Source organism: Nannospalax galili, unplaced genomic scaffold (assembly GCF_000622305.1).
Source record: "Nannospalax galili isolate Female #2095 unplaced genomic scaffold, S.galili_v1.0 scaffold1463, whole genome shotgun sequence".
Classification (NCBI taxonomy): Eukaryota; Metazoa; Chordata; class Mammalia; order Rodentia; family Spalacidae; genus Nannospalax; species Nannospalax galili.
In genome coordinates, this window is record NW_008349596.1 from 683,006 (window position 1) to 707,278 (window position 24,273).

At 45.2% G+C, this 24,273-nt stretch overlaps 1 protein-coding gene across 1 annotated transcript; it reads right to left on the bottom strand.

The window, feature by feature from the left end:
• Positions 1-661: 661 nt before the first annotated feature.
• Positions 662-23,098, bottom strand: Rbm34 (RNA binding motif protein 34). Its single transcript, XM_008847022.3, has 11 exons — positions 22,759-23,098; positions 22,451-22,616; positions 21,517-21,650; positions 18,833-19,067; positions 16,348-16,407; positions 12,768-12,811; positions 8,168-8,251; positions 7,962-8,025; positions 5,002-5,041; positions 3,607-3,725; positions 662-2,052 (listed from the first exon to the last, which is right to left on the bottom strand). Exons 1-11 carry the CDS (start codon positions 22,806-22,808, stop codon positions 1,771-1,773), a joined length of 1,278 nt encoding a protein of 425 aa, XP_008845244.1. The 5' UTR covers positions 22,809-23,098; the 3' UTR covers positions 662-1,770.
• Between the last annotated feature and the right edge of the window lie 1,175 nt (positions 23,099-24,273).

Here is a 24,273-nt window from a genome sequence, read left to right on the forward strand (position 1 = left end):
AAAAAATATTTTATTATTTTCATTATTTTTTTATTTTTTGGTCTTTTTGAGACAGGGTCTCCCTGTAGCTCCAGCTGCCCTGGAACTCACTATGTAGACCAGGCTGGCCTTGAACTCACAGAGATCCGCCTGCCTCTGCCTCCCGAGCGCTGGGATTAAAGTTGTGTGCCACCACGCCCGGCAAAAAATATTTTATTATTTTTATTTTATGTGTATAAGTGTATTGCCTGCATGTATGAGTGCACCCATGTAGTGCACTGCCACGGAGGTCAGAGAGGGCTTCAGATTCCCCTGGAACTGGAGTTAAGGACAGTTGGTAAGCTGCCATGTGGGTGCTGGGAATCGAACTCAGGTCCTCTGCAAGAGCAATCAGTGCTCTTAACCGCTAAGCCATCTCTCCAGCCTGTGAGTGTATTCTTGCATGTAGGTAGTGCACCAGTGTCATGCAATGCCCATGCAGTTCAGAAGAGGGTATCAGAACTCCTGGAACTGGAGTTATGGACAGTTATTAGCACCATGTGGGTGCTTGGATTTGAACCTGGGTCTTCTGCAAGAACAATGTTCTTAACCACTGAGCCATCTCTCCAGCCTGTGAGTGTATTCTTGCATGTAGGTAGTGCACCAGTGTCATACAATGCCCATGCAGTTCAGAAGAGGGTATCAGAACTCCTGGAACTGGAGTTATAGATGGCTGTTAGTCACCATGTGGGTGCTAGGAATCAAACCCGGATCCTCTGCAAGGACAGCCAGAGCTCTTAACCACTGAGCCATCTCTTCAGCCTGACAGGGCCATATTTTTAAGTCCTATTAGACATTTTTGGTTGATTTTGAGACAGTGTCTCACTGTGTAGCCTTGGCTGGCCTAGAACTTGGTGAGAAGACGAGGCTGGCCTTGAACTCAGAGATCTGCCTGTCTGCTTCTTGGGTACTGGGATTAAAGGCCTGCACTACCAAGCCCAGCCCCCATTAGGTTTTGTACACGCTATTTCCCAAAGACAGGATTTTCAGAGCAATTCCTGAAAACTCACCCACCCTCTGACCCACCTTGGTGACATGATGCATGCTCACTATAGGCTCTGACTGCCTGGGTCAGCCACCCTGGTTTACCCTCTCCCTCCCGTTTTCCATCCTGGACATAGACTCATTTGTCAGATCAATGTCAGTAGCTATAACCAGTCTCAACCCCCCAGGGAATATAAGAGTATTCTCCCCCTTTGTTCAAATTCATATTTTGTGATTTAATTAGTAAATTTCATTATGAAATACTGCCTTTAAACTTGCTGGAAAGGATGTTTTATTCTGACTCTAAGAATCACACTTTACTTGGACAGTATTTTTCATATGAAACTGGCTTTATAGCTAGTTTATCAAAGACATCAATAACCAGTCTCTTTACTGATTATGTATAACAAATCAGAATCACATTTTACTAAATGTTCTTATTGGTTAGTTATGATTAGGATGATGGTAAAATACAGAAACCCAGAACTCTACTTATTACAAGTGTAACAGAAAGAAAAAAATGAAAGTGAAAAAAGTGTGTGTTATAAGGAGTTCTCAAGTCTTCCTAGGGCCCATGACTAAGTCTGTAATCACCTGGTCAAAGTACAGCCAGTATTGATGTTTATTGTTTATCTTTACATCTACTTCAATCCTTAAAAGAAGCCATACAAAGTGAGTATGACTGGGGATGTCTGCACATTCATATACACAATCCACAGAAAGTGCAGACCTCAGTCCGGGGCTCACCAGAGGAGCGGCCGCTTCTCTTCACTGCTTCTGCTTTCTTGATTTCTTCGCTCGTACATTCTTCTTCTGTCCTTTCTTCTTTTTAACAAGAACTGCCTTTTCTCCAATAAACACACTTTTGGAATTTCCTACATCGCTAGAAGCAAAATGAAGTCCCTGCTTAGGTTTACTCGCCTTCTTCAAGGTGGGATTTGAGTTCTGTCGTTTTAACTTTTCTTTATTAAGAGAATGCATGACTCTCGGTTTTCTTCCCATTAGCTCAGAATTATTTAATTTCAAAGCAAGATGAACAGCATCTGTGTTCTGTAGTAAAAAAAAAACACACACAAACAAAAACAAAAAAACCCCAAAACATTAATTTCCAGCAGAAACTCAAGCAAGGAGACTAGTAACATTTGGACTCTAGTATTGGCGTACATCATTCTTCAAGCTTGCCACAGAACTCACTCTGCCCCACTTGACAGGTCAGCCCTACTTGAGTCTCCTGCTGTTTATGCTCCACTCAAGCTTCCCTGGAAGGACTGAAGCTGTGTTGCCAAATGTTCACATCAGGTTGAAACCCACAGGCTTCACTTTTCATCATACAAGGCTTCTTTAAGGTAATAAGCCATTCATAAGCCTACTTTCTAAAAAGTTCTGTTTTAAGTTGAAGGTAGACAATCTTCCTACAGTCCCTGAGATGTGGGAAGAGAGGATCATGGGAAGGTTCCACATGGGTCCAAAATCCTCATCTTTTATTCCAACACAGAACCATTAATGCTATTTTAAATGTCTAAGATGTTGCCAGACATGATGGTGCACACCTTTAATCCCAGCACCTGAGAGGCAGAGGCAAGGAAGATCTCTGTGAGGTCAAAGCCAGCCTGGTCTAAGTTCTAGGCCAGCTGGGGCTACAGAGACCTTGTTTCAAAAAGACCAAAAAAAAAAAGAAAAAAAATTCTAAGATGTTTGTTAAAGGACTCTACAAGCTTCCAAAGAGACTGGAGCTGGAGAGATGGCTCAGTGGTTAAGAGTACTGACTGCTCTTGGAGAGGACTTGCATTCAATTCCCAGCACCATGTGGCAGCTAACAACCATCTGTTCCAGGGGATCTGATGCCCTCTTGTGACCTCTATGCGCATTGCAGGACACAGTGCAATGCAGGCAATACACTCACACACATAATAAAAAAAAAAATATAGCCAGGCATGGTGGCATGTGCCTTTAATCCCAGCATTTGGGAGGCAGAGGCAGGCAGATCTCTGTGAGTTCCAGGCCATCTGGGGCTACAGGGAAACCCTGACTCAAAAAGACCAACAACAACAAAATATAAAAAAAAAATTTACATTCAAAGTTAAACTATAAAAAAAAAAAAAAAAAAAAAAGACTGCACAGGAAAAAATGGAAAGAAATACATTAATGGGTTGTTGTTGAATAAAGGAAAATTGAAGCACCATCAGATAGTAGGTATGGTATATTCATTCTTTAATTATGTAAGAATATTGGGCCTTTAATCCCAGCACTTGAGAGGCAGAGGCCAGTCTGGTCTATATAATCTTCCTGTAGCCCCAGCTAGCCTGGAACTATGTAGAGCAGGATGGCCTTGAACTCACAGAGATCTGCCTGCCTCTGTCTTCCAAGTGCTGGGATTAAAGGCGTGCACCACCATGCCCAGTTCCCTTCATATTCTTAAGATGACACAAAGAACTAGCACAGGTTTTGCTTGTGACAGCTGCACACACAGCACTCTATTGTGAAGGTTATGAATTTGGCTTTCTTAAGTCAGAACCTGAGGATGAGTGCAACATCTGAATGACACAGCAGTGAAAAGATATTTCAGCATTTCAAGGACAGCAACAAGCTGCTGGTCTCCCATACCTCAAAGAGCACATAGCCAAACCCTCTGCCAACTCCCGTAAGTGGATCTTTTACAATCTTCACTGCCACAATGTTGCCACAGTCCAGAAAGTGTTTCTCCAGGGCAGATTCTTCAACTTCTACAAACAAATCAAAAACTGAAGTAAACATGCAGCTTCTCCTCAGAAAGCTGGAAAGGTTTGATAATGCTTGGAGTTAAGCATAGCCTCATGGAAACACAACATTACAAAGCATGCTTCTCTTTTTAAAAAATAATTTATTTATTTATTTATTCATTCATTCATTTTTTGGTCTTTTTTTGAGACAGGGTCTCCCTGTAGCCCCAGCTGTCCTGGAACTCACTATGTAGACCAGGCTGGCCTTGAACTCACAGAGATCCGCCTGCCTCTGCCTCCCAAGTGCTGGGATCAAAGGCGTGCACCACCATGGCCAGCTAAATATTTTAGTTATTTGTTTATTTTATGTGTATGTGTGTATTGCCTACTTGTAGGTAAGTGTACCCATGTCATGCAATGCCCGCGGAAGACAGAGGAGGCTGTCGGATCCCCTGGAACTGGAGTTACTGACAGCTGTTAGTTGCCATGTTGGTGCTGGGATTCGAATCTGGGTCTTCTGCAAGAACAGTCAGTGTTCTTAACTGCTGAGCCATCTCTCCAGTCCCCAAAGCATACTTCTTAAAGTCAGGCATAAGCAAAACATCAACTCAACACTCAGGTCTTGTTTGTGGTTTTTGTTGGTAAAAGAATTGAACCCAAGCCTCAGAGATGCCAGTCATTTTCTCTGCCACTGATCTACATCCCAAATTCTTAAAAAAAAATTTTGAGGCAGCTAAGAGGCTTCAATTGTTAGTCTTGCTGCCTCAGTCCCCAATAGCTAGAATTAAAGATATTCACTAGTAACCACACCCAGAATTCATTTAAATTTTTTAAAAAATTTTATTTATTATTTTTATTTTATGTGTATGCATGTGTTGCCGGCATGTAGGTAAGTGCACCCGTGTCGTGCAATGCCCGCAGAGGACAAAAGAGGCTGTTGGATCCCCTGGAACTGGAGTTATGGACAGTTGTTAGCTGCCATGTGGGCGCTGCGGTGTCTCTGTAGCCCGAGCTGTCCTGGAAGTCACTACGTGGACCAGGCTGGCTTTGAACTCACAGAGCTCCACCTGCCTCTGCCTCCTGAGTGCTGGGATTAAAGGTGTATGCCACCACGCCTGGCCTACAACCAGTGTTCTTAACCACTAAACCATCTCTCCAGCCCCCATTTTTTTTTTTTTATTACTATGATGGGAACTGAACTTGCCCCGTGCAAAGTAGGCAAGGCCTTTGCCACTAAACTGTCCCCTGTTCTCCCATCATTTAATAAAAAGTTGTGTTTTATTTGTTTAAACAAACTTACTGTAAGGAAGATTCCCCACAAATACTGATCTCTTGTCTCGCTGGAACATAAAAAGGGTTAATAAAAATCACTCAATAGACTACAAAATGGAAAGGACACTGCCCCCGCCCGACCTCCTCACCCCACCTCCTGGCTTAACCATACATCTGCCCATGTCTCCTCTCTGGACAGAAGTAACAGCAGCAGAGGAAAGACTTCATTCACAGTAGCACCGACACAGGTGGTGATTGGGTTGCCTGTTATTTGTAGGTTGGCAAGTTCTGCCTGCAAGGCTCCAATTCGCAAACACTTTAGGCTGTAACGGTTGTGTGGTCTAGGCTGCAACTTCTCCCCAGTTACAGCATAAGAACTGCCCAAAGACAGAAGCAAATGTGCGGTTGTGTACAGGCAACTTTTACTTTTTGTTTTATGTAAATGAGGGTTTTCCTTCATGTATATCGTGTACCACATGTGTGCAAAGCCTGCAGAGGCCAAAAGAGGGCGTGAGATCCCCTGGAACTGAAGTTCCAGTTGTTCTGTGGCCATGTGGGGGCTGGGAACCAAAAACCTGGGTCCTGAGCAAAAGCAGCCAGAGCTCGTAACTGCTGGGCCATGCTTCAGCCCCCATAAGCAGGTAACTTAAAAACAGGTGGCAGGTGGATGTGGCTCAGGGTCACTGCTTGTTGACCCAATGCTACATTCCTAATCTAGTCAGAGCTTCCATCTGGGCTGTTATTTCTGTTCTTTTTTTTTTAAAAAAAATTTATTTTTATTTTATTTTATGTGTATGAGTGTATTGCCTGCATGCATTTAAGTGCACCCATGTCATGCAATGCCCGCAGAGGACAGAAGTGGGCTTTGAATCCCCAGGGACTGAAGTTTCGGGACAGATGTTAGCTGCCATGTGGGTGCTGGGATTTGAACCTGTGTCTTCTGTAAGAGCAGCCAGTGCTCTTTACCACTGAGCTATCTCTCCAGCGCCATTTTCTTAAGAAATAGTTTATTTAGTACCTTTCTGTGTATGAGTGTACTGCCTGCATATATATAAGTGCACTAGTGTTGTGCAGTGCCTGTGGATGTCAGAAGAGGGCATCAGATCCCCTGGACTGGAGTTATGGACAGTTGTTAGCTGCTGTGTGGGTGCTGAAGCCAAGCCTGGGTCCTCTGGAAAAGCACCAGTGCTCTTAGCTAAGCCAGCTCTCCAGCCCCCTCTGTTGTTATTTCTCAGCTAGGTGACTGAGCTGGTTAGTTTTTTTCAACCTGACCCAAACTAGAGACACCAGGGAGGAGGAAAGCTCAGCTGGGGAATTGTCTCTGTGGATCTGCCTATGGGCATTTCAATGAGGCACTTTCCTCTGGGAGAGCAGTCAGTGTGTTTAACCACTGAGCCATCACAGCCCCCAGTGAGGCATTTTCTAGATTGCTAATTGATGCAGGAGGGCCTAGCCTACTATGGGTGAAGCCATCCCTGGGAAAGTGGTTCTGGGCTATATAAGAAAGTCAGCTGAGCCAGCAGGAAGCAAACCAGTGAGCGGAGCTCCCCCATGGTCTCTGCTTCAGTTCCCGCCTCCAGGTTTCTGCCTTGAGCTCCTCTCAGTGAGTATCTGTGACCGTGGAGTGGCAAGCAGAAACAAACCTCTTCCTCCCCACAACTAGTTTTGGTCCTTATCACTGCAATAGAAAAGCAAACTAGAACAGTGACTTTGATGCCAACCGAAACACACTTCTGTAGGTGAACCCTATAGTTCACCTATCTGTGCTTCACTGTCTGAAGGTACACTGTCACCTGCCACCTAGTTACACTGCTTCAGCATTTAAACTTTTGGAACTGCTCCTGGAAAAAGTTCAGGCTCTTTTGCAGGAAGCAAGGCAAAGCAGGGGTTTTCATGGTTTGGCCTCTAACCTGTCTATCCAGCAGCAGCTCATACGTACCTACTCATTAACCACAACAAGCCCTGAACAAGTCAGAGTTCTGACCCCCTAGTGCTTAGACTGCACAGACAGTGCCACTGTGTTTGGAAAACATTTTCCTGTCTAGGGAATGCCTACCCATCTTTCAAGACTGATCTGACATCTGTTCTCCTCGTCCTTTCTTGCTGGCTTGTTCCCAAGTTCCCCATTCCTGAGGAGACAAATCGTCCTGTCTGCTTAGGACGGCATTTACCATAAACTAATCAGTCTGTCTCTCTGTGTGTCTCCAGCACTCAAGAGCTGAGACTGTCTTGTTTGCCTAACCTCTAATAACTTTGGGGTTTTGGATTTTGAAGACAGGGTCTCAACTATGTAGCCCAGGGTGGCCTGGAACTTGTGATCCTCCTGTCTCTACCTCACCAGCATGGAGATTACAGGTGTAAGCCAACAGCCCAACATGAGCAACAACTTTCTAGACTTAAGTCTATAAAACAAAATGCAGAACCAGTTGAGCCCTCACCTTTCCCTAAGCATCTGATCTGCCTCCAAATAGAAGATGAACGACCTGTTCTTGAAGCTAATGCTGACCTGAGTTCTGTGACTCTCTGAGCACCAACACCGTGACCCCAGGAAACATAGATGGAATTCCTCTTATTTAGCTCATGCTCACCATCAGTTCCACCTCTGTGCAAGGCTCTTAAGATACTTTTATTGCTGCTTTGGTTTAGTTTATTTATTTTGGCTTTTTTGGCGGGGAGGGGGTGGCTTTTTTGAGACAGAGTCTCTCTGTAGCCCCAGCTGGCCTGGAACTCACTATGTAGACCAGGCTGGCCTTGACTTCACAGAGATCTGCCTGCCTCTGCCTCCAGTGCTAGGATCAAAGGCCTGAGTTGTTATGCCCACCTTATTTTGGCTTTTTTGAGATGTCGTTTCCACCATCACCCAGGCTAGTCTGTAATTCCTATGCATCCTTCACATCATGCCCTTCCTCTTCCCAGTGCTGAGGTTACAGATTGCTACCACACTTGGCTCGCTGGTTAAGGTCTTTAAACAAATCACATTCTACTTACAGAGGAGGTCTCAGATGCAAAGTCAACCCGAATTCGAAATCCTTCTGCAATCTGGGCTCCATTTCTATATTATAAATACGAGAAAATGGCTGTTGAAACTGAGCACCTAATTATGAAAATATTTGCTCTAATGAAACCAAAGAATAAGAAAAAGTCCCTAAGGAAACATAGGACAGCAAGGCCCTTCAGACCTCAGAGAAGATTACCTTCTCAATGCTTCTGAGGCAGCACTCTCCTCTTTAAACACAACATACGCATTGATGCTTTTCTGATCAGGATGAAATTTACGTCTACAAAAATTGGAAGGAAAAAAATGTAAAATCTGCTAACCTCAAACTTATTACAACAAATGCAGTTTGTTTTCTACACTTGACACATGGAAGTTTCAACTTTTCAGTAAATGTCCAGTAATTCACAAAGAAGACAAGCATGTCAAATTGAAGACAGTGGAGGAACAGGAAGCCCACACTTCCTTGGCAGTTATCACTGTGAGGGAACAGCAAGAACAGGACACCCCCACATACCAGCCCCAGAGCAGAAGATGAAATATCTTAGCTGCAACTCTAGCTAGCAAGGTGATTCCATTTCACTGCAAAATAAAACACATATGTAGAAATGTGCACAGCCACAAACAGCTCAGTAAGTAACTAGCAAAGCCCTCACAGCTGTCACCCACCTGGGAGCTATCTGGTGGCACTTCCCAGCTAGCTGTACTGTTCCTTCCCTCCAATGGTAATCACCATCCCCTGTACACCTGACCTGCTTCCCTGCTTACAATATGCCCTACCTGTATCTGTTCCTACACATTATACGTTTATTTGTCCATTCTTTGACTTAAGTCTTGCAGTTTGCAGATTCTCCCTCGATCTCTCTGACAGTTTGACCTGCACAATTTTCCACAGCCTGCACCTGGCTGGCCGTGGACAGCACTGCAGTTTGACGTGCACCCTTGTCTTTATCTTTTGCAAACCAACAACTGGATCCAAAGATTTGATGTGACTCAGACGTGGAGCCTTTGCCACAACCATACTAGGCATTATGCTCTTTCTCAAGGAGACATGTTACAACCACTTTTCAGTTTTTTTCTTTTAAATTTTTTGGGGTTTATTTTTATATTTATGATTGCCTACATGTATGTAAGTACACCTGTGTTGTGTAATGACCACAGAACAGTCAGAAGAGAATATCAGAGCCCCTGGAACTGGAGTTAAGGACAGCTGTTAGCCACCATGTGGGTGGGGGCTGGGAACAGAACCTGGGTTCTCTGCCTCAACAACCAGTGCACTCAACCAATGAGCCATCTCTCCAGCCCCTGCTTTTCACTTTTATGTGTGTATGTGTAGGCCAGAGGTCAACCACAGCTGTTCCACAAGTACCACCTACCTTACTGTAGCTTTTTCTTTTTTAAAGATTTATTTAGTTGAGACAGGAGAGACGGACGGCTCAGTGGTTAAGAGCACTGGTTGCTCTTGCAGAGGACCCAGGTTTGGTTCCTAGCACCCATATGGCAGTTAACAACTGTCATTAACTACAGTTCTATAGGATCCAACAACCTCTTCTGACCTCTGTGGGCTTTGCATGACACGAGTGCACTCACATACATGCAGCCAATATATATTCATACACATAAAATAAAAATAATAAAAGATTTTAAAAGATTTACTTAGTTCAGAACAAAACAAAACAAAAAGCCAGGTGTGGTGGTACAGGCCTTTAATCCCAGCACTCAGGGAGGCACAGCAGTCAGCTCTCTTGAGATCTCAGCCAGCCTGGTTTACAGCCTGGTCTCTGGTCATAGAGATTTCTAGGCCAGCCAGGGAGACTGTCAAAAAAAAAAAAAAAAAAAATCCTAAAACCAAAACCACAACAGAAAAGAGTTCTTTAGTTGAGGGGTGGGAAGTGAGTACACTGTGTAGTACTCAGTTGTCTCCTTCCACCATGTGGGCTCTGGGTCATCAGGCTTGGGGGTGGGCACCTTTACTTGCTGAGCTACCTCCCTGGCCCTACCTAGTTCTCTGAGACAGGGTCTCTCACTGGCCTGGGTCCGATCAAACAGATGACACTGGCCGATAATCAAACCCCAGTGACCTACCTGTCTTTTCTCCCTAGCATACAAGCGCATGGCAACACACATGGCTTTTTTACATGGGTTCTAGGGATCAACCTTGGGTCCTCAAGTTTGCAAGGCAATTACTTTAGTGACTCAGTCATCTTCCCAGCCCAATTTTTCAATTTTAAAAATTGGCTGGTACTGCCAAAGGCCTAAACCCATTCACCGACTAGGTTTACAAAAGGGTCACAATACAGATGTAATTCAGATGTAAAAATATTAATAGAAAAACAGACTTAGTAATGATCACCAATTTGTTGCTCTGAAGTCATGAAAATGCCAACATGCAAACAAGCACCATTAATACGGGAACTGCAAACACAGCCAGGCATAGTGCATGGCACTCTACACACTATACCATCTGACGGTGACCATAAGGTTAACAAGGCATGGTCCAGAACAGAAACTAAGGCTAGTGGACCAGTGCCTTACCCTTTCCACACAATACCCAAAGCCAGTCAATCTGAGGGACACAGGAATGGAATGTGGCTTTGTTATTCTCTGGTGAAAGACGTCCTTGTCAATGAATACCAGGCAGCTATGCTTCACTGGGCTTGGTAAGAGGTAGCCTTGTTTCAGCTCCAAGAGGAATCCTGAACTACAACACAGAAGCCTGAAAGAGCATTTCTCCTGCCTTTAACAGACGATCCACAGCATCAAAACTTTGGTAGAAGCCATCAGAGAGCTGGAGTTTTGGAGTTGGGACCAAGCAGCCTGACACTAAGGCCAGGCCCCTCCCCTGCAAGGAGCTATGAGCAGCACAGTTTCCACATTCAGCCGAACCCCAGTGGTCACTGACGCAGGAGGGGGCACTGTCCACAGGGTATGGTCTGTTGGTCTCTACCAGTTTCCACAGGAGAGGCAGGGCACATCTACGTGAACAGATTGAAGAGAATGACCTAGCTCTGCCTGGATTCTTCTGATGAAGGCTATGATCCAGGGGTAGCGACAGCAAGCCTGTCACTCGTGGTACAGATAAAACTCTAAGGCTAGAAGAGGAAGGGAAATCTCCTGTCAAGGGGAGGGCATAGAATGGTCTGCTACATAACACCCATCAAAGGGAAAAGGCAGAACCTGGGCCAGTGAGATGGCTCAGAGGGCGAAGGTGCCTGCTGCCAAGCTTGAGAACCTGAGTTCAATACCTGGGTCCCACGTGGCAGGAGAAAGCCAACTATCACAATTGTGCCTCGGCTTGATCATGCCACACACAGACACATTCAAAATAAATTGATGTTTAAAAAAAGAAAAAAAGGAAGGCAGAGTCTGCCACAGCAAGAAGGAGCTGACCACAGCCTCCTGACAAACAAATCCTGGGCCTAACTGGGTCCGAAGCTGGACCAGGACAGCAGAGAGCCCGCTGCCCTCACTCCCACCACACTTCAGGCCCACTAACTAACTTGCAACAATCTACACTGAGTTATCAGTAAAATGTAAAACTTCAAATCCTTTTGATCCTTTGAAAGACAGCAAAACTTTTGCATGCAGAATATATATTCTGAAACTCAGAAATAAGAACACCCTGGAAAACTCATGAGCTGGGCATGGCGGCATTCAACTTTAATCCCAGCACTCAGGAAGCAGAGGGGTAGACGGATGCAAAGGCACAGGAGGCCTGGGCTAAACAAGTACTCAGGATACATACTGTGGCAGTGACTTCACAAGTGCCCACATGGTACAGTCCTGAAGTTGATCAGGTATGGTGGTGTTCCCCTGCAATCCCAGCACTCAAAAGGTAGAGGCAGGAAGAGCTATACGAGTTCTACACTGGTCTACATAAAGTCCTAAAGTTAGACATTTCAAATGTGCAGCTTTACTGAAAGTAAATCACACTTTAATAAAGGAAAAAAGCTTTAAATTTTTTTGGCTGTATGAAAAAGCATGAAGTTTTACATGGAAAAATTCCTTATATGCAAAAAATAAAATGTAAATGACAAATATAGAAAAACGTTTGTAACTTCTATCACAAAAGGTTTATTTCAGGGCTATCAATCAAGACTAACAATTCAACAGCTAAGAAAAACCACAACCAAACCAGATCGAAACAACTAAACCAAGAGCAAATGACAGATCAAAGGTGCTCTGAGACCTCCTGACAACAGATCCTCACTCACCTTCACCAGCTGCTGGTGACCAAAAAAGATGAAAGCACACGGCTCTCAAAGTACAAACTCTACTGTTTACAATGATGAGAATAGAAACAGGACCGACTCTGGGACAGCAGCCGCATCATAAATGCAAAACAGCTTCACTACTTCAGGCTCATCCTGCAGAAAAAGTAGCACATGTACAAAACTGCCCAAGGTCAGGACTGGAGAGAGAGCTCAACGGTTAAGAACACTGACTGTTCTTGCAGAAGACCGGGTTCGAATCCCAGCACCCACATGGCAGCTAACAACTGTCCATAACTACAGTTCCAGGGGATCTGACAGCCTCTTCTGACCTCCTCGGGCATTGCACAACATGGGTGCACTTACCTACATGCAGGCAATACATGCATACACATAAAATATTAAACTATATTTAAAAAAAAAAAAAAGAAAGAAACTGCCCAAGGTCATTCATTCACTCCAGTGTTACTTATGATAAGACTGAAAGAAACCTAAATATCCACTGAATATCTATCAATAGGTGTGGTTAAATGCATCAAGGTAGACCTCATATCATAGTAAAAGAAAAGAATCGATTCATAAACTTACTTTATTGCAGCCAACTTTTTGGACAGAGTTCCCTCTCCTGGCATCTTTAAGAAGAAGAAAAAAAACAATTAAAAATTCAATATTTGAGCCAGGTGTTGTGGTGCACACTTCTAATCCCAGCACTTGGGAGGAGGCAGAGGCAGGCAGATCTCTGTGACAGCCTGATCTACATAGCGAGTTACAGGCCACCTGGTTGCTATAAGGAGACCCTGTCTCAAAAAGATTAAAAAAAAAAAAAATCAATATTCGAACTATTTCTTGAAATTAGTTAACATTTTTATCTTTTCTGGTGCTGGGGACTGAACTCAGAGCCTCCTGCATGCCAAGCATGCGCTCTATCTCCTTCATACCCCTAGCCACATAAGTTACATTTTCATAGAAGCCTAAATATTCTAACCAGCATGTTATAAGTAAAAACATTCTAGGGAGATGATCAAATCATAAATGACTATCATAATGCTGCAAGAAAGGACCTTGAGAGTCAGGTGCGGTGGCACACTCCTGTAATCCCAGTACTTGGGAGGTGGAGGGACAAGGATAAGAGGAGGTTTAAGGTCATACTCGGCTACACAGCAAGGTCAAGATTACAGGAGGGCCTGTCTCAAAATAGCCAAACAAAACACCAAAAAGACCTTGAGGATAATGATATAAAACCCCATGGACAGCCTGACACAAATGAAGAGGCCATCGCTCTCAAACAGCATAGTCCGTGTACAGACACAGGGTTCTCCAACATGGAGATGAATCCAAGGAGAGGAGACCAGGGTGTTGAAAAGTCAGGAAATTTTATTAAGTAAATTGGGGGGAAAAAAGCATCATCTATTAATTAAACCTAACTGTTCCATATAATTTACAATGTCTGAATTGATAAACAAGACAACAAATTACTTCATTTGTGCTTCTAAGAGATTCTATGTTCTAGTGAGTGAAAACAAAACTAGCAGCATTTTCAGTTCTGTCTTTGTTTTTTTAAGACAGGTCCAGGTTTCTTAAGACTACATGTCCAGGTTGGGCTTGGGCTTCACTATGTAGCTGAGGATGATCTTGAACTCTTGATCCTGTAGGAAACACTTCCAGGCAAAGAAGTCAGGACATATTTCACTGACACTGGCAAGGAGTGAGTCACACCAGGGGAGAAGCAAGACAAACTGCATCTACAAAGCAGCTGCAGTGGGAGGGCCACGGGGGTCAGAAAAACAAGGGGTGGAGAGTGCTGGACTGAAGGATGAGGCTGAAGAATCCATGGGCCACCACACACACCAGTAGCCTGGGAACAGGAAGAATTTAGCAAGCTTCCCTAAGGTGAGGAGGTAACATCAGTCCAAGGTGCGTGTGTGTGTACGTATGAGGGAGGAAGTGGAAAAGTGGGCAAGGAAGTGTTCTAGAAAGCAGTGCTTTGGGAGGGCCAGACTCGCAGTAGTGGGCGCTCGACAATTAGAGAAGACTGAAGGGAGGAACCACAGCATCCCCAGCAGCTATTCTATGAGGCAACAGATGGACAGAGGCCAAGGGAAAAAGAAAGGAGTGAGTGGATTAGGAGCCATCAGGGAAAGCAAGAAATAGGCTGGGTGGGCCAAAGAAGAGTCCAGGTACATTGCATGACACGGGTGCACTTACCTACATGCAGGCCAGACTCATATACATAAAATAAAAATAATAAATAAAATATTAAAAAAAAGAAGAGTAATGCCACACCCTGCAGCCTCACAGCAGAAGGGAAGGAGAGTGCGTGCAGGTGAAGAGGCAAACGCAGCATAACCTGTTAGCATGTCAGAAAGGCCTTCACAGCAGGAAATGGGGCTCAGCAGGGCAGAAGAAAACGGTAACAGTAGAAAACAAGCACATGGACAGAAGTGAAAGGGACTGTCAAAATCCTGGGCAATGTCTGCCTTTAAAGTGGTCAGTTTTGTCCCCTAGGACACTTGGCAACATTTTGGGATGTCTTTGTTGCATGGGGAGAGACCGTGGGCACATAGTGATGAGGGCGAGATGCTAAACATCCTGCAGTGCACAAGGCTGCCATGACAACACAGAATCATCTAGCCCACACATTAATCATACAGAAGCTGGAAACTCGACACCTGTGCCAGGCAAGCACTGCACCACTGATTATGCTCAGACTGAGAAGCCCTGCTTCAGAGAGTCATGTGAGAAAGCACAATTAGAAACAAGGGAAGCACTGCCTACACACAATAATTACAGTGAAAATAGTTCTCAAGAACACACTGCTGGGTGTGGTGGCCCACACCTGAATTCTAGCACTTGGGTGGCAGAGAAAGCAGGATCTAGTGAGCTCCAGGCCAGCCTGGTTTACAGGCCAGCCTGGTCTACAGGAGAGACTGGCTATAGGACAGCCTGGTTTACAGGACAGTCTGGTTTACAGGAGAGACTGGTTGTAGGATAGCCTGGTTTACAGGACAGCCTGGTTATAGGACAGCCTGGTTTACAGGATAGCATGGTTGTAGGACAGCCTGGTTTACAGGACAGTCCGGTTTGTAGGACAGCCTGGTTTACAGGACAGCCAAGCTCATACGGTAAGATCCTGCTTAAACAAAACTGCATATTCTCAAACAAAACAAAAGATATGGGAGCTGGAGAGCGAGCTCAGCAGCTGAGAGCACTGTCTGCTCTTGCACAGGACCCGAGTTAGTCCCATCACCCACATGGTGGCTAACACCCATCCATAACTCAAGTTCCAGGACATCAAACATCCTCCTTTGGTCTCAGCAGGCATCATACAACACAGCTACACTTCCATACACCAGGCAAAACACTCATACACATTAAAAAAAAAAAAAAAAAAAAAAAGGAAAATATTTTTGGAAAAACATACAATTCATTGCACATTTCATTCTTCAAGGAACAGGAGCATATCTAGTTGAGAGTAACATCAGATACCAACCAATCACTTCTATAATATTTAACAATAAATTAATTAAAAATATTTCATCTGAACACCAGGCTTAATTTATCACATAGTAAAAAGCCGGGCATGGTGGCACATGTCTTTAACCCCAGCACTGGGGAGGCAGAGGCAGGTGATCTCTGAGTTCAAGGCCAGCCTGGTCTACATAGTGAGGTGCTAAGGCTAAAGGGAGGCCCTGTTTTGAAAAGACCAAAAACAAAAACAAAAACAAACCCAAAAAACAAAAAACAAAACAAAACAAAAACCAAAGAAAAACAACAACTCACCTGTCCATGCTCAGAGCATAACCACTGCCCGTGTGGTCATACCCAGTCCCCCACCCCCTGCATGAACACATCTAGGGGTGCTGCCTAGGGCTGGAGAAATGCTATTAAGCACCACCTCTGCTGCCTACTCCACTGACACAGAAAATAAGAATCTCTCATCCTCCTTCCAAAATCCAGGCCTGGCCTAAACTGACAGAGAAACTGCCTTATTGTGGGAACTCATGAAATCACCTCAAAAGTAGAGTCACAGCAGACACTGAAGACACTGATGACCATACCTGCCGACTCAGATGTGGAAGTCAGGGGCTCCTTCACCTCACTGGTAACAAGGTCAGCACACTTGATTCAAACATTAAGATTACAGTTTTCAGGGGGACAGAACACTTACCGCAGAACGAAATCGTACAGATTCTATTTGTCCATACTCTTTAAAAAACGACTTCAGCTTCTAAAACAAAACAAAAAGAAACAAAAAAACCACACACATCAGTTAACATTCAGAATATCCAGAGTCACAAAAAGGAGTGATGCAAACAGATCACCCTATACTGTGGTTTTTATTGTAGTATTTCAGGATTTCCGAACCAGGTGTGGCAGTGAGCACCTGTAATTCCAGCACTTGGGACACAAAGTGGAGGCAGAAGTCTGAGAATTCATGCACAACCTGGGCTATGAGATTTTGTCTCAAAACAAAAAAAAAAAAACAAGAACGCCTCAGGAAAAATAGGTGACTATTCAGTTGGATGAATGAAAGTTTTATAGAAACTTACATAAGAAAGAAAACACCAGCCAGGAATGATGGCACACGGCTTGAATCCCAGCACTCAGGAGATACAGGCAATTAGATCTCTGTGAAACCAAGGCCAGCCTGGTATACATGGTTGGTATACATGGTAAGTTCCAGACTAGCTACAGGGAGACACTGACTCAAAAAAACAACAACAAAAAGAAAACACAACTCAGGTCTATATTGGTATTCATACTATCTGTATTTCAACTTTGATACATTGAGGTTAGACTTGTATCTTGCATATAGTAGCTGATCTTTTCACACTGGCTTAAACCAGAGGTAAATATTAAAGATGCTATTCCTAGGAGTTGTTCAGCTGTCTACTTCAGACCACCAGCTTGACGGAAATCACGGTGGCCAAGTTTTAGATGTTAATTCTTATGACTATCTCAAGACATGAATATGCATGCTTTTATGGGTAGGATAATAATTTCTACTATTAAGTCAGGTGTGGTGGTATACACCTTTAATCCCTGCAGCAGCAGGTGGATCTCTCAAGTAAAGGCCTGCTTGGTCTACACAGTGAGTTCTAGGATAGCTGGCACTACAGAGACCCTGTCTCAAAAAGACCCCCCCACCAAAATAATTTCTACAACTAATTCTAATTTATGAATAATAGTTTTTCAGAGTACCACAATACCACACACTCGTCCTCTGGGCCCCTTATAATCTCAAAGGAAGATCAATAACCAAAAGTAAAACGTATGTCCAAGAGGCTGAAGCAGGATGGTTCAGAGTTCAAGGCTAGCCTGGGATACATAGGGAGCTCCATCACAAATAAAAACGAAAAAAATAGGGGCTGGAGAGATGGCTCAGCAGTTAAGAACACTGGCTGTTCTTGCAGAAGATCCAGGTTCGAATCTCAGCACCCACATGGCAGCTAACAACTGTCCGTAACTCCAGTTCCAGGGGATCCGACAGTCTCTTCTGACCTCTGCGAACATTGCACGATACGGGTGCACTTACCTACATACAGGCAATACATACATACACGTTAAAAAAAAAGAAAGAAAAACCTAAAACAGGCATGGTGGGTTCATTTCTTCCCTTGGGAGGCTGAGGCTGGAGGACTGCCATCAAAGAGGCCAGTCTGGCTGTACAATAAGCTCCTATCTCAAGCACAAAAAGGAAAAGGGGCTGGAGAGATGGCTCAGGGGTTAGGAGCACTGGCTGCTCTTGCAGAGGACCTGGGTTCCATTCCCAGGACCCACATGGTGGCTAACAACCATCCATAACTCCAGTTCCAGGGGATCTGACACCCTCTTGTGACCACCGAAGGCACTGCAGAACACAGGTGCACTAACACATGCAGGCTATGCATAAAAAAGAAAATAAAAATCCTAAAAGGAAAAAAGCAAAGCGTATGACATCCCTAAAAGCCAAATGCTAGGAGACAAAAGGAGTAACAGAAAGAAAAACCACAATGTTTTCTATATTGCTTGAGCAGGGGTGGGGGTGGGGGAGGATGGTAATTTTTTTGTTTGTTTTTGTTTTTGAGACAAGGTCTCCCTGAAGTCCCAACTGGCCTGGAATTCAGTATGTAAGCCAGGCTGACCTCTCTCCATCTCACAGACATCTGCCTGCCTCTATCTTCCAAGTGCTGGGTCAAAGGAGTGCACCACCACGTTGGCTACTGTTTTGTTTTTGGGTTTTTCTGTCTTTTTTTTTTTTGAGACAGGGTCTCCTTATAGCCCCAGCTGTCCTGGAACTCACTATGTAGACCAAACTCACAAAGATTCACCTTCCTCTGCATCCCAAATGCTGAGATTAAAGGCGTGTACCACCACACCCTGCACTGTTTTGTTTTTAAGGGAGGAGAATATAAATCAATCCTTCAAAGGATGAGCAAGATGAAGATGTTAGACCCAGTATTGCCAATATAGTGACCTCTACATACACAGGGAAAGCAAAAAGCATGCTTTGATTTTGGAGGCCCTGCAGAATGGAAGGCACTTGGGAAGCTCATTCTTCCACTCAGTACCAGACTCTTCTATGGCATGGTGCTTAGATGGGGGCCAAGGAAGCCGGTAGATGACATTATCTGCTTATTCAATAGTCATCTGAGGCAACAGCTTTTGCTTACCTTCTTACTACATGTGACAGGCAAGTTGCCAACAAATACAGTCCTCTCGTTCTTCAACCTCTCTTCTTCCAGGTTGATTTGTGTTTTCTTTCTTTGACCCACATCAAGACTGAGATCGACATCATTGAGTACTTCTGCACCTGCTGCTTTAACACTAGACTTAGACTTCTTCCTTTTCTGTCCTTGTTCCTGAAGAATTTCTTCTTCCAAATCAGCACTTGCTAAAGCACTTTCCCTGGTTTTAAAGAAATGAACAAAGAGTCATTAAAAAAAAAGAGCATTTGCCCAAGAACAGTTCTAACTCCTGACCGCACACACTTCCCAATGGCTTCTGGTTTCCCGGAAAAAAAAAAGACACCCGCCCCCCCCCAAAAACCCCTCAATTCCCTCAAAACTCTTGGTGACGTTGTTTATGCTCTACCTTAATTTAATTTCTTTCTCTGCTCAAGGATGAAGACAGGGCAGCATTTCCTAGCAATCTGAAAAGGATTGTATGCTAGCCAAACACTTCCTCTGAAAACAGGTTCAGGTCAGCAGAGAAAGCCAGAGTCCCCCTCTACAAATATTCCATAATAGCTGAAGGACTGCTTACAAAGTAAACTATGAAAGGGTAACACGACATAAGGTATTGGAGCACATGGATTCTTAAGGTCTGACATCACCAGACAAGGGAACCGGATAGAGATCTCAAGGTGAAAGAGAATGGGCAGCACGAGTTATGGGCAGCATACATTTACTGGGTTCCCCCTGTGTTCTATGGGCAGCATACATTTACTGGGTTCCCCCTGTGCTCTAGGTTCTGGGGAAACAAAAGAACTTTAAAAACTTTTCAGTAAAGAGGCAGGCAAAAAATCACATTAACATGGCAACAGCTGCATGACCTGGCACAGAAGCATAAGAAAAAGACCAAGGAAGGCTTTTCAAGGAGGAAACAGCCTGTGGCATAGTCCTTAGTAAATATAACTACAACTCTTCTATCAGACCAAAAGCTCTACTTTTGGGAAGGCCCATGTCTAGTGTTTATTCACTACACTGCAGTGTGTAACATAGAGGAAAAGGAAACTCAACAGCATGGAATGTTAAGATCTGGGTTGAGAATAACCTGTTATGCAACAAGTGCTTAGACTTTATCCTATTGCGGACCAGGCACCATCACCTAACAGCACCTGAGAGTGGGCACCAAACTTGGGGGTCAGAGGTCAGCCTGGACTAGGAGAGACTGCACTTACAAAAGTAATTTAGGTCTCGGGACTGGGGGCATAGCTCAATAGCTTAGTGACAAAACACCTGCTTAGCATGTGTTTTTGTTTGTTCAATGCCCAGGACAAAGAGAGAGAGAGAGAGAGAGAGAGAGAGAGAGAAAAGAAAGATAGATCTAAGACATTTGTGCAGAGTGAAGGGCAATCAGGAAGGAAATGGTTACACAATGTCATGTATAAGTGAAAGAAACAGACCATGCAGAGCAAAGATGGGTATCATTAGACAGAAAAAAGAAATGGAAAAAAGAGGCTCAGCAACTTGGGAGGCTGAGGCAGGTCAATCTTGAGCCTAGGAATCACAGACTGGTTTAGGAAATACAGTAAAATTTTGTCTTCTTATTTAAAACAAGATGGCTGCACCAGGACTATGCAGAGATGGGCTATGCAGAGAGGGGTGTACAGGATGACTTCCAAGCAACTGGTTTGGGCAACTCGCTAGAAAGTGAAGGCAACATTAATGCATGATGAGGATTTTTATTTGAAGCACCCTTGTTTTGTTTTGTTTTTTTGAGATAGGTACTCATGGAGCCCACGCTGGCCTCAAACCAAACCCACTATGTAGTCTAGGATGACTCCAGATCTTCCTGACTCCATCTCCCAAGTACTGGGATTACAGGTGTGTGCCACCATGTCAGGTTTTGGCAGTGCTGGGGATTGAAGCCAGAACCCTGCCTATGCTGAGCAAGTAGCACTCTATCAACTGAGCTACATCCCCAGCTTCATTTGAAACATTAACATGAGGTGACAAGGAATAAGGAATGTACAGGTGCAGATGCTGATAGTCAAAAGATCAACAGGTGTAGATAATAAGAGCGCTTAGGGCAGACACAAGCACTAGCCTATAGAAAAGGGTGCATCCTCTGAGAGGACGACTGAGAACTCTGGGAAAAAGCAGCAGCATGCGAGCAGTCACAGAGAAGGCACTCATATTAACTCAGGAGAAACAGATGCCAGATGAAGATGCAAAGACACCACACAGCGTCTAAGCGTCAATGTAGTAGTGACCAACTGCTGGCAATAAGCAGCCCTCAGGATATACTTTAGAAAAGATGTCCAGTGGGATGGTTCATCAGGTAAAGGTACTTGCCTCCAAGCTGACAACCTGAGTTCTACTATCAGAACCCACACGGTATTAAGCAAGAACAGACTCCTGAAAGGTGTCCTCTGATCACATGTTGCCATGGCACATGTGTGTCCACACACAAATAAATAATAAATGTAATAAAAAGAAAAAAATAACAAAAGGCAATAAAGTTTTTGAAGTTAGGCAAAAGAATTACGAGTCAGGTTTTGTCACGGGGCACTTGGGAAACGGATGTAGGAGGATCAAGAGTTGAAGTACAGCTTAGGTAATACAGTGAGTTCAAGCCCAGAATTTTTTAAAACCATCTGTGTGTTAGTAAGCTAACAGAGGATTGTACCAACCTGTTTGCCAGTCTTTTGGCCCCATCAGAGAGGTTCTTCACCTCCATCTTCTTTGCAGGCTCTTGCAAAACTGGTCTTTGAATCTGGGATGTGCTTTCTTCTTCATCACCAGATTTTCTTTTTTTAAATGTTTCCTTTCAAAAAAGTTTTAAGTCATGTTTAATACCTCAAATGGTAAAAATGCTGACCCAGCCAGATGTGGTGGCACACGCCTTTAATCCCAGCACTGGGGAGGCAGAGGCAGGCAGATCTCTGTGAGTTCGAGGCCAGCTTGGTCTCTTGGTCTCCAGGCCAGCTGGGACTACAGGGAGACCCTGTCTCAAAAAGACCAAAAAAAAAAAAATGCTGACCCTAAGACTGAACTATCATCCCAGCATTCAGGATGCCAAGGGAGGAGGAGCATTGAGTCTCGGACCCCTCAGGGCTACCTTAGCAAATCCCGTCTCCAAAACTTAAGACACTAAGCAATACTTTGGTGCTTTTCTAAAGTGGGACATCTTCTCTCACACTGGTTATACAGAAAAGCGGAGTTCAAGAAATTAGTCCTAAAGCCAGATTTGATGGGCCTGGGGGGACAAGCCTGTAATCCCAGCTGCTGATTAGAAGGCAGAGGCCAGAGGACGACAAGTTCCTGGCCTGTCTGGGCTACTGAGTGAACTAAAGATCAGCCTGGGCAATTAGACCCACATTCAAAATACCAAGTATGGTTGGGGCAGCCTTATCTCAGCACTCGCGGTTCAAAGAAAGGACCAGGAGCTCAAGGATATCCTCCCCCTACCCAGAACGGGAGCGACAAGGAATCCTGTCAATCAACCATTTGGGCTACGGGTGTGACTAAGGGCACACATGTGCCTTCAGCATCCTGCGAACACCTAGGTCAGCACCCATTCTGAAGCCTGTCCTAACGGCCACTCCGCGCAGCCCGGCGACTCACCTGGGGCACAGGCACGAACACGGGTGGAGCCCGTGGGGCGGCGGCAAAGAGGGATGCCAGTGGGGCCGCGCGGCCTCCGAGGGCGCGGGCGCCGGGCAGGCTGTCGGCGACCTGTCCCACCAGGTAGTCCGCGGCCAAACGGCCTTCGCCGTCGTCGGGGGTCTCCCTGCAAAAGCACTCCGCAAGCTCAGTCACGCCGGGCCTTCGCCCTGGGGAGCTCGCGACCCACCCGCGCCCCAGAGCCACAGGCCACGCGCCCCCCCCAGGCCCCGCCCCGCCCCCCCCCCCCCACGCCGCCAACTACGCACCCCGCGTCGGGATCCTTCTTTCTCTTCCGCGCCTTCCTTCCCGAAGCCATGCTTAGGCAGAACTTCCGGGACCACCACCACAGAGTCCGCACTACCGGGCAGCGGCTGGTCCGGAGTTCCGCTACCTCTGGGTTCCGGGTATTTCCACTCTGGAGCCCGTCCCTCCGCTTAGGACCACGCCCCTTCCTTAACGCGGCTGCGCAGAAGGGGAAGTCCGCATGCTCCGCTCTGCGCGGCCTCCAGGTCCTGGGAACTGCGGGTGTTGGAGAAACTGAGGCTGGGAGTGCCGGAAGTCTGGCCAGCCAGGCAGCTCGAGACCAGCCTGAGCTACACTGTGAGTTCCGGGTTACCCTGGGGCTACCGAGAGGTGTTTTCTCAAATACCAGCTAGGCTGGAGTGTGGTATGGCCAGGGTGAAGGACAGAGCACGTAGGTTCGGATGTGGAAGGATTTTTCAGGACCTGAGACCACGGAGCGAGTTCCGACTCCCTAAGTCGGTGTGACCGTGGACCTCCGTTAGTCTTCCTGCAGTAGGTCAGCGGCCCCCGGGGCGCAGCTCTCACCGACCGGACAGATTCTGCCCTGCTGCTCTTGCAGTGGGTACTTGGCATTTAGAGCCCTTTGGGGCTTAGGCAGGCTTTCCACGGGCTGCATCGAAGGCCACCCTGGACTGCAGTGAGACCCTGTATCAAAAGGACCACCACCCTGACGTCCTAGCTTACCTTCCTTCAGGGTCCCTATTCTTTTGTCGTCCTGACTCCATAACCCTCTTCAGAACTGAAACCTTCGGGTCCCACATCAGATACTTTCTCACTTATGAAAATCGCTTTTTGAGGTTATTGGCAGTGAGTTGGTGGCTGCTGGGAGCAGGGCGGCATTTTTCTTCAGTGGTGTAGTCACTGCTAAGTTTTTCGTGCTCCGGCAAAGAACTCCACACCCATCCGCATCCCAGCAACCCCAAACTCAAAGGGTCATTTAAAAAAAGACTGGAAAAATGGCTCAGCGGTTAAGTGCACTGGTTGATCTTACAGGGGACCCGGGTTCGAGTCCTAGCACCCACATAGTAATTCCAGTTCCAGGGGATCTAACGCCCTCTTCTGACCTCCGCCGGTATAGCATGGCATGGGTGTAATTCACTCATACACATAATTTTTTTAAAAATAGATCTCCAAGGGCATATGCACACGTGTATACGTGGGCTTGTACACACACACACTTTAAAATATTCAGAACATTTTAAATAAAGACGAAAAGGGGAGGGACTTGGTTGGAAGAAGGGGTTCAGAGGGGGAAGAAGGGGAAGATGAGTGGATGGGAAATAAAATCAAAATACATCACATATATTTACCATATTGTCAAAGAATAAAAAAGAAAATGAAAATGACTATTAGCAATAGGAATATGAACAGGTTGGAAGTCCTGGCCATTTTTACCATAATCATGTTTTACATGAGTATTATAGGCAGAGTTCTCTAGGTGGAAAGGGATCTTGGTAGAGGGGAAGCAGAAGGCACAA

Bases quoted from the DNA above. Each gene is read 5' to 3' on its own strand.
- Rbm34 (XM_008847022.3), bottom strand. From the start codon at position 22,808: ATGGCTTCGGGAAGGAAGGCGCGGAAGAGAAAGAAGGATCCCGACGCG. The intron at 19,068-21,516 runs GTTGGTACAATC...CTTTAAAACCAG, and splicing joins GCCAAAAGACTGGCAAACAG to GGAAAGTGCTTTAGCAAGTG. The intron at 8,026-8,167 runs GTAATCTTCTCT...TTTATAATATAG, and splicing joins GCCTCAGAAGCATTGAGAAG to AAATGGAGCCCAGATTGCAG.